Genomic DNA, 10,265 nt, shown 5'->3' on the forward strand with positions numbered 1-10,265 from the left:
TTATTTACTTAATTATTTATTTTAGTTATTTACTTAATTATTTATTTTAGTTATTTACTTAATTATTTATTTTAGTTATTTACTTATGTACTAATTTACTTACTTATTTAGTTACTTGCTTATTTACACATTTACTTGCTTATTTACTTGATTATTGACTTGTTTACTTACTGGTATTTACTTAGTTTTTACTTATTTCCTTGCTTATTTACTTATTTACTTACCGGTATTTACTTACTTACCTACTTATTTACTTACTTGCTTATTTATTTGCTTACTTATTTACTTACTAATTTACTTACTTACTTACTTATTTACTTACTTGCTTATTTATTTGCTTACTTATTTACTTACTTATTTACTTAATTGCTTATTTATTTACTTATTTGCTTACTAATTTACTTATTTACTTACTTATTTACTGCATATTTCCTTACTTATTTACTTACTTATTTACTTACTAATTTATTTACTTATTTCCTTGCCTATTTACTTAGTTATTTACTTACCGGTATTTACTTACTTATTTATTTAGTCACTTAATTACTTATTTAATTACTTACTTAATCAATCAATCGATACATCCTTTTGGGGTTTTTTTTTTGGGGGGGGGGGGGGGGGGGGGGGGGGTGAAGTATCCAGTAGTTTACAGCTTTAACTCGTCTGTTTTTTATTAGCAGTGTTCAGTGGTTTGTTTTATGTACCAAGTTGATAAAATTATTAAACAACATATAATTGTTAGACCTGTGAAGTTTCACAGTAACTCATTTTTTATGTCTTGTTTATAAATACTAGATATTTCTGTTTACACTCTGTAACTACAGCTTGCACAGGTCTATTACTGTAGATTTGAATATACCATAAAGTTTGTTTTGCGTTTTCATTTTCTGTTTTTGCACTCCGGGATAAAAACTTTTTTTGTTTGTTTGTTTGTTTTGTTCAGTGTCTGTAATTACAATCTAATGTAAAAACTGCTTCTTCTGCAAAATCAGAGGGACGGTTGCAGAAATATTTTGTCGTAAAAGGGCGATACGGTGGAGCAGTTGGTAGAGCTGCTGCCTCTCGGCGAGAAGAATGTTGGATCCAATCCTGGCCAGGGGCATTTCTGGGTGGAGTTTGCATGTTCTTTCCGTGCATGCGTGGGTTTTCTCCGGGTACTCCAGTTTCCTCCCACAGACCAGAAACATGCATGTTAGGCTGATTGGTAACTCTAAATTGTCTCTAGGTGTGAGTGAGAGAGTGAGTGGTTGTTTGTCTTTATGTGTCCCTGTGATGGACAGTAGACCTGTCCAGGCTGTCCCCCGCCTCTCACACTGTGACTGCTGGATATGAGCACCAGTGACCCAAAAAGGAAGACGTGGGTAAAGATGATGGAAGGACCTGAGAATAAGTTTTTGATTTGGAAACAATTCTCAGTCCTGTTCTTGAGTTAGTCCTTGTGGAGGAAGCAGCAATCAGTCAGGAACATTCAGCTTCTAAACTTGTGTCGTTTATTTTCCGTTGAAATCTGGTCAAATGTAATTTCAGGCGTTCCATGAAGTCCCTTTTCTGAAGAAGTTCAAGTTCAAGCGACAGGACAGGGTTTACCCCAGAGAGGCTCCGCCCAAAACCACGACATCAGTCAAAGCCGAAGCTCTGCCGAGTGCGTCCACCGGTCCGACGGAGAACGTGACGGAAGCAGCCCCTTCAGGTCGGAGATGTAGATGTTACCACTCGGTGACGTTTTGTTTCTCTGTGTCAGAGCAGTGATTTGATTTATTCTTTATTTGAGTGATTGAACAAATATTTTATTATTGTGTGAATGTTTATGAAGCGTTCACTCCATTGTGATCCATTTTTCTTCCGTACGTTTTTCAGCATCTTTCTTGTTCCACAACTTTTGTGTTATTTCAACAAATCATATATCAAAAATGTTCAGCTCTTTCATCTCTTTCCTGTTGTGACTTATAGTATTGGTGCAACTTTAGCTTTTTTTAAATATTTAGCCTTTTCTGCCATTTTTTTCCTCATAGAAAATGAACTGAGCTCATTTTACATCCTTCAAATCTTTAGATCTGTTTACAACCTTTTACTGCTCCTTTCACATTTTCTGCTTCAGCTTCTTTCGGATTCTTTGTGCAAATTTAAACTTTTTCAGCTACTTTCAGATTCTTTGTGCAAAGTTAAACTTTTTCAGCTGCTTTCAGCTGTTTTTTTTGGCTGTTTTGTGCTCCTTTCAGATTCTTTCTAACAACATTTTTGTGGTTCTTCTAACTTCTTTCTGCTAATTTTAACTTATTTCTGCAATTTCAGCTACTATATAGCTATTTTTATGCTTATTTAAGCTTTTTTTTTAAAATCCACTTTTTTTGTGCTAATTTTTGCTTCTTTCTGCCTAATTGGGCAAACCTGTTCTTTCTGCTTTCCTATGCTAATTGATGCTTGTTCTACCTTTTCATCTAGCCTTTTAGCTGATTTTAGCTGTTTTCAGATAAATTCAATATTTTCATGGTAATTTCTGCTACTTTCAGCCTAATTAACCTTTCCTGCTGATTTCAGCTTGTGCTCATTTCTGCTAGTTTCAACTCTGCTATTTCAGCTAATATTTAGCTGTTTTGTGCTAAATTGAGAATTTTCAGCTAATTTCACATTTTTTTTAGTTGCTTTCTTCTCTTTCCACTTCCTTCTGGTAATTTAAGCTTCTTTCTGTCTTTTCAGGTACTTTTCACCAGTTTGTTGCTAATTTAAGGTTTTAGAGCTAATTTCCTAATTTTTGTGCTAATTTCTGCTTATTTAACCTAATTCTGCAAATACGTATTTTTTCTGCTTTCTTCTGCTAACTTGTTCTTCCATTTCAGCTTGATTTTTTTTTTTTAGCTTATTTCAGCTGTTTTTCGGCAAGTTCAGCTATAACATTCACACTGCATTTTCTCAGGAAATGCTATTTCTCTAGTTTAGATAGTGAACAACGAGTATTCAAGGTCTTTATAAATGTGTTGAGACTGAAAAATGTATTTTTTTAAATTTTTTATTTTTGTTCTTTAGACAAGCCTCTCACTGGTATGAAACTGCTGTCTGTTGGGAAGCTGTCGAAGAACAAAGACGACCTGAAGGCTGCTGTTGAGGAGCTGGGGGGGAAGATCACAGGCACTGCCAGCAAGGCCTCTCTCTGTCTCAGCACCCAGAGTGAGTCTCTCATTCTTTAACCCGTCGGTAAAACCCGTAAAAGTTCCACGGTGACTTTTACCACATTTTGTTTCCAGAGGAGGTGGAGAAGATGAGTAAGAAGATGGAGGAAGTAAAAGACAAGGGCGTGCGAGTGGTTTCTGAGGATTTCCTCACAGACGTCAAATCGTCCGGCAAAGCCCTCCAGGAGCTGGTCTCCCTGCACGCCATCTCGCCCTGGGGCGCAGAGGTTAAAGCTGAAGCTCCGGCTCCGTCCGTGAGCTCTAAGTCTGGAGCACCAGCTGCCAAAAGCTCAGGAAAGGTCAAGGAGGAGGAGGGTAAGGGATGCTTGTCGCTGTGGTTGTTCGCTGTTTTTTTTTTTTTTTTAAGATCTTTGAATGAGGATGTCATCAAATCTAAACGGTTCCAGGTGGGAGTAAATCCAAAAAGTTGAAGCTGACGGTGAAAGGTGGAGCTGCTGTGGACCCAGACTCAGGTAGTCCTGAATCCTCTGGCCTGAAACTGCCGTGTCCCCTCTGGTTTTGATGGCTGCTGTTAATTTGAGCAGGTCTGGAGAACAGTGCCCACGTTCTGGAGAAGAGTGGGAAGATGTACAACGCCACTCTGGGTCTGGTGGACATCGTCCGAGGGACGAACTCGTACTATAAGCTGCAGCTGCTGGAGGACGATGTCCACACGCGGTAATCTCACTTTGTTTTAGCGCAGCTTTTAACCTCGCAGCCTGAACCATCGTCTGTATTCACGAGCTTCTCCTCCCTTTGTTTTAGCGCAGCTTTTAACCTCTCAGCCTGAACCATCGTCTGTATTCACGAGCTTCTCCTCCCATCTGTTGTAGGTACTGGGTGTTCAGGTCATGGGGCAGAGTGGGGACCACCATCGGCGGCAACAAGCTGGACAAATTTAGCGACAAAAATTCTGCGCTGAATAACTTCCTCAGTGTTTACAGGGAGAAAACAGGAAATGACTGGGACACCTCCGATTTCACCAAATATCCCAACAAGTTCTACCCGCTGGAGATCGACTACGGACAGGTGCACACATCGATGGAGCCCGGAAACACGTGTCCAGATGTTTTGTTTCTAACATTTTCTTTGTGGTGTACTCGTTTCAGGATGAGGAGGCGGTGAAACAGCTGACTGCCAGTGCTGGCACCAAGTCCAAGCTGCCCAAACCAGTTCAGGACCTGATCAAGACCATCTTTGATGTGGAGAGCATGAAGAAGGCCATGGTGGAGTTTGAGGTCAGCTTTTTTGATTGTGTATATTGTGACTGCTGTTTTCCTGTCAAAACATTCAGCTCATTCAGGAGAGTGGTGCTGGGACTTTAGTCTTTTTGTAACTTTTATATATTTTAAAATATTTCACTTGATAAACAAACATTTTTATCATAGACATACACTAAGATCTCTTCAGGTCCTTCAAAAATATTGTTCTATTTTGTCTTATGCTACATTTAGCTAGCCTTTTGCTACTTTTAGCAACATTTCTGTTACTTTTAGCTGTTAGCTAGTCTCTTGGTACTTGTGACTTTTTAGCTGGTCTTTTGCTACTTATAGCAAAAGAGGCCGTCTTAGCATCAGCAAACTGTTTTTTTTTTCCACTTTGGAGTATGCTGTTGGTGGAGAATCAGTTTTGTTTGGTGGTTCCTCAGACGGAACAAGTCTGTTGATGACGGACGAAACGTCTGAGCATAAAAACGAAACCGTTCAGATGATCTGACTGAACATTGTTGGATTTTATACCTGGATTATTGAGCATGTACTTTGGTGTTTACTACTTAGACCTTTGAACCAGCCTTTTGCTTCTTTTAGCTACAGTTCTTACATTTAGCTGTTAGCTAGCCTCTCTGTGCTTGCAACTTTAAGCCGGTCTTTAGCTACTTATACCTGTGAACCAGCCTTTTGCTCGCTCTGCGTAACCGTTTTCTGCTCTTAGCTAGAATTTTGCTACTTTTAGTTTTAGCCACGTTTTGCTACTTGTACGATTTAGCTAGCTTTCCTATACATTTTACTTTTGGCTAACTTTTTAATACATTAAACATTTTGCTTCTTTTAGCTCACACTTAGCTTCTTCAGTCTTGTAGCGGGAGTTTGCTCCCTTGCTACTTATAATATTTAGTTAGTCTTTATGTACTTTTAGCTAGTTTTTTGGTACCTTTAAGTAACATTTTGATGCTTTTAGCTAATCTTCTACCACGTTCAGCTGGTAGCTAATAAGTATGGACACATGGACGGACTCACTGACTCACCCATCCATACTTATTAGCTAAAAGCAGAAAAAGGCAGAAGACTAGCTAAAAGCAGCAAAATGTTACTTACAGGTACAAAAAAGAGCGTGCTAAAAGTAGATAAAAGCTAGCTAAATCTTAGTTGAAACAAGTAGCTGAGAGTCATTTCCAATTCATACTTTGATCATTAACGGGTCTCATGAGATGCTTGTTGTCTTGTCACTTCATGGTCTCTTGCAAGGCGGCAGCTTTATTTTAACTGATTTCCATGTTTGTATCCTGTCCCCCACTTGCACAAGTAAATTCTTTATATATAATTTAAAAAAGTATAGCATGCTCCTTTAAGTGATTTTTATAGCATAATGCTAAATGCTCAGTGTTTCCCCTACATTACTTGCCTTGGCAGGGCACTCATGTCTTAGTGATTTGTGTCCGGGGGGGTGGGTGGGGGGGATGTTAGACCAAGACACGTCTGTGTTATTGTTCTTTTTGCACAATTGTTCTATTTTGACCTATGCTATATTTAACTAGCATATTGCTATTTTTAGCTTTTAGCTACAGTTCTGTTACTGCTGTTAGTATCAAAAGTGTTCGAGCCGGAGGGATGAGGGGTTTGGGATATGGCTCAGCGTGAGGGAATCGGAGCGCTACCGCTAGTATTTAGCTGGAGTGCCTGTATTGCGCGCCGCTAGCTTAGCGCTACATCAGCGTCCTGCCTGTATAATGGTAATTTTTACATCTAAAAAGCTCTTTTTGTGTCCGTTTGTTTTCAGATCGACCTCCTGAAGATGCCTCTTGGTAAGCTGAGTAAACGACAGATCCAGAGCGCCTACGCTCTCCTGACTGAAGTACAGCAGGTTGGTTATCAGTGCCTCTCAGTCAATAGATTGAACTTGGGACAATCGGTCAGTTGTTTTAAAGTCATTTGGTCCTTTTTTAAAATACTACAGGCTGTTTCAGCCCATGTACCCGAGGCACAGATCCTGGATCTGTCCAATCGCTTCTACACCCTGATACCTCACGACTTTGGCATGAAGAAACCCCCCCTGCTCAACAGCCTGGACTACATTCAGGTAAACTCATCGTTTTTGTCTCACGGTGCAGAAATCCTTTGCTTTAACCCCGTAACTGAATTCATTCATGCGTCACGCGCATCCAGGCTAAAGTCGAGATGTTGGACAACCTGTTGGACATCGAAGTGGCGTACAGCCTGCTGAGGGGCGGGGCTCAGGACAACGAGCACGATCCCATCGACATCAACTACGAGAAACTCAAAACCAAGATCGAGGTGAAGAGCGTCTCTTTAACTTGTGCTTTGCAGCTGACGTGTCGTCATCTGAAAACAACGTGACGTGCGTTTTCCGTCTCGCAGGTCGTTGACAAGAACACGCAGGAGGCCGAGGTCATACTGCAGTACGTTAGGAACACGCACGCTGCTACGCACAACACGTACACACTGGAAGTGGATGAAGTAAGTTCTTCTTATTAAGGGATAATAAACCATTTTACAACCGAACAGATTTATGCCACAAATTTGGCCTACTATTAAAATAAACTTTTATCTTGTTGTATTTGCACTTTTTAGATCTTCAAAGTTGCTCGAGAGGGAGAGCACCAGCGCTTCCGCCCCTTCGAGGAGCTACACAACCGGCAGCTGCTGTGGCACGGCTCTCGCACCACAAACTACGCCGGGATTCTGTCTCAGGGTCTTCGTATCGCACCTCCAGAGGCCCCGGTGGTGAGCGTCCTCATGTCTCGGACTGTCAACAACTTTAAAGCTAGTTGTTGTATGCAACAGTGGAATATTTCCTCCTTTTTAACACAAATACATTGTTTAATAAATCTCCTCTTATCTTCTGTAGACTGGTTACATGTTTGGCAAAGGCGTTTACTTTGCTGACATGGTGTCCAAGAGTGCGAACTACTGTCACACCTCGCAGTCGGACCCCGTTGGCCTCATACTGCTGGGAGAAGTCGCTCTAGGCAACATGTGAGTTGCAGTCTGAGCATCCTAAATGTTTACCTTTTTTTAAAATAGTTGTGATTGTGTAAATAAACTGGTTTTTTTGTACATGTTTTAATGAAGGCATGAGCTGAAGAAGGCTTCCCACATTACAAAGTTGCCAAAGGGCAAGCACAGTGTTAAAGGTGAGAAACGTCAAGTTTCAACGACTGAGAGGAAATTATTCCCTTTATTTACCGTATTTGCCGGCGTATAAATTGCTCCGGAGTAAAAGTCGCAGGATGGGCCAGTCTATGCAAAAAAGAAAAAAAAAACAATTGCGACTTATACGCCAGAAAATGCGATAAGTACTTTTGTGGCAAATTGCATCAAAATGGCTCTAAATAATATTTAATGTTGTTTTATAATGTTGAATTATGAGTTTTAAGTATTTTCTACTAATAACATGCACATTTACATCACTAATTTTGGGGCAGAGTATTTAAAAAAAAAAATTTTTTTTGTTTAATTCATGCATTTTTATTTTTTATTTTTTTTTCTATCCAGGTTTGGGTCGAACCGCCCCTGATCCAAGTGCTACCACCAGTTTGAACGGGGTGCAAGTGCCTCTGGGAAAAGGAGTCCACACTAACATTGATGACACAAGTCTACTGTACAACGAGTATCCTTTGAATTTTATTTCTCCGCTCATAAGCGCGTTGGTATTTTCGTTAAGTTGGCCGACATTTTCTCTGCTTTGCCTCATAACCAACTTCTGCTGTCGCTGACGTGTTTTTAGAGTTAAAGTAACTCATTAGGAAAGCTAATTTTGTTTTAAAATAAAAACCATCGTGGAATATTTGTTTTTTGGACAAAGATGTGAAATTCTTGGAAGGAGATTCAGATTACCGTGTTTTTCGGACTATAAGGTGCACCAGATTATAAGGCTCACTGTCGATTTTTGGAAAATTAAAGATTTTAAATGAGCTCTATAGTCAGAAAAATACGGTATTTACCCTCAGGAAACCAGGTTTTGTGCTTTTCATATTTTTATCCTCATTTGCTTTTCTTAACCGCTCCTCCTTCAGATACATCGTATATGACGTGGCACAAGTAAACTTGAAGTATCTCTTGAAGGTCAAGTTTAATTACCAGACATCCTTGTGGTGAAAACGTCTTGTTTAAACCCTTCAAGAAAAGAAATATAGGAAAAGGACCACAGTTGCATTCAGACGCCTGGACTTCATTCTCTACAGCGACAACAGAAATGTCAGAGATGCTTTACTTTTAACAGTGGTTGTTTGAAGTATTGTGTCACTTTACGGCTTTTTCGTGAGGTTTTTTTAGCAGACAACCTTTGTTCAACGTGCTCATAGTATTGGAAGTAACAGCTCAACAGTAGCTGAAGCAAAGAAAGTAAAGAAATCTTGTGAGAAGTCCAGAGATAAACCTCAGAAAATGTTAATAATCACGTATAGGAAGTGTTTTGTGTTGAAAGGGTTTTATCGTTCTGTAATAAACCTTTAGTTGTTAAACCTTAGAGAGTATTACTTTGTGAGCAGCTCATCTGCTGACATTCAAATACCTTTTCAAGGGTTTCTCCTTGAAGTAGCCACTAATGTGCGTTTTGCTCCATGCTCATCTGAAGATACTGTACGGGGGTTGACATGTAAATATTTTTGTTGTCTTCCTTTCTGAAAGTTGAAACAAAGCGGACTGTTCATGCAGCGCGCTCTTGCAAAAATCGCAATAGTATTTTTTTCTTAGTCTTTCTCTTGTTACTTAAATCACAATAAAGGGCATAAACATTTGTGTCATTTTGTTTTCTTGGTCTGCTCTGTGTACATCTGTTCATTTGCCTGTTAATGAAATATCTCACGTAGGATACTTTTAATGAAACTCTAGAAGTAATCAGTCACTGGCAGCATGTCTACAACTGATTGTTTTATTAAAGTGAACCAGATTCAATATGGCTACCACAGCTAATAACCCTAAAAATGTAATGGAACAAAATTTCTCATGAATTGTTTGATGACAGTTCAGTTTATATAGCGCCATGTTGCAACAGAAGTCATCTCTGGGCACTGAACAGAAACGTATATCGAAAAGTCAATTAGTAAAAATGATCTAAGGAAGCCATCAGATTGAGCTGAATCTTCACTTTGCAGCAGTCTCCCAGCCTTAGCAAGCACACTGGCCACAGTGGAAAGGAAAAACTCCCTTTTAACAGGAAGAAACCTCCAGCAGAACCAGGCTCGGGATGAGCGGTCATTACTTGGACCGGCTGGGGTTTGAGAGGACAGGTGCAGGTGTACTTTCTACACCTTTTGTTTTTAGAACTAATAAAAGTACTTTTCTAAATCATGATGAGGATGGAAATAATTACGAATAGAATAGAAACAGCCTTTATTGTCCCACGGATGGGAAATTCCAGTGTATCAGCAGCAACAGATTTAAAGATTTCACACAAAAGTTCCTAAATGTTAACTTTGAATGAGCAAGTAAAGACGAGCAAGAGTGAGGAAATGTCAGTTTGCCCTCCAGCCCAAGCCTATCCTAACTTTAGGTCCTGATGTATGGTGAATAATCCAGGTAGAAAAATCTAACAATGGATTCTTTGTTGAAACGTTTCATCTTTTATCCAAAAAGACTTCTTCAGTCTGAGGAGCTGCAACATTCAACCTTTCAGCAGCAAAACTGGTTGATCCACTCTGAGAAGGTGCTATTTATAAGACTGAGCTGAATACAGCACCTCAGACTGAGGAAGTCTTTCGGATGGAAGACGAAACGTTTCAACTTTTTTTTTTGTTTGTTTTGCTTTTTATTTAGTTTTTTGAATATCCATAGGACCAGATTTAACTTTTTTAGATTCAACCTTTATTTAGACAAGTTAATCCCATTCCCCTCAAGGACTCATTTACAAGAGAGACCT

At 39.5% G+C, this 10,265-nt stretch overlaps 1 protein-coding gene across 1 annotated transcript in view; it reads left to right on the plus strand.

Annotated features, from left to right (window-relative positions):
* parp1 (poly (ADP-ribose) polymerase 1) overlaps nt 1-9,130 on the plus strand; it is an 18,404-nt gene extending 9,274 nt beyond the window's left edge. Inside the window, exons 8-23 of the mRNA XM_037685458.1 lie at nt 1,528-1,690; nt 3,025-3,165; nt 3,243-3,482; nt 3,575-3,640; nt 3,713-3,845; nt 4,001-4,196; nt 4,277-4,405; nt 6,165-6,248; nt 6,342-6,464; nt 6,551-6,679; nt 6,764-6,862; nt 6,977-7,129; nt 7,254-7,381; nt 7,478-7,539; nt 7,901-8,015; nt 8,422-9,130. Coding sequence (XP_037541386.1) covers nt 1,528-1,690; nt 3,025-3,165; nt 3,243-3,482; nt 3,575-3,640; nt 3,713-3,845; nt 4,001-4,196; nt 4,277-4,405; nt 6,165-6,248; nt 6,342-6,464; nt 6,551-6,679; nt 6,764-6,862; nt 6,977-7,129; nt 7,254-7,381; nt 7,478-7,539; nt 7,901-8,015; nt 8,422-8,503 — 2,043 coding nt within the window. The 3' untranslated portion in view covers nt 8,504-9,130. The remainder of the gene's footprint in view (nt 1-1,527; nt 1,691-3,024; nt 3,166-3,242; nt 3,483-3,574; nt 3,641-3,712; nt 3,846-4,000; nt 4,197-4,276; nt 4,406-6,164; nt 6,249-6,341; nt 6,465-6,550; nt 6,680-6,763; nt 6,863-6,976; nt 7,130-7,253; nt 7,382-7,477; nt 7,540-7,900; nt 8,016-8,421) is intronic.
* The last annotated feature ends 1,135 nt before the right edge of the window (nt 9,131-10,265 follow it).

This window comes from Nematolebias whitei, chromosome 12, assembly GCF_014905685.2.
Source record: "Nematolebias whitei isolate Nwh7 chromosome 12, NemWhi1, whole genome shotgun sequence".
Classification (NCBI taxonomy): domain Eukaryota; kingdom Metazoa; phylum Chordata; class Actinopteri; order Cyprinodontiformes; family Rivulidae; genus Nematolebias; species Nematolebias whitei.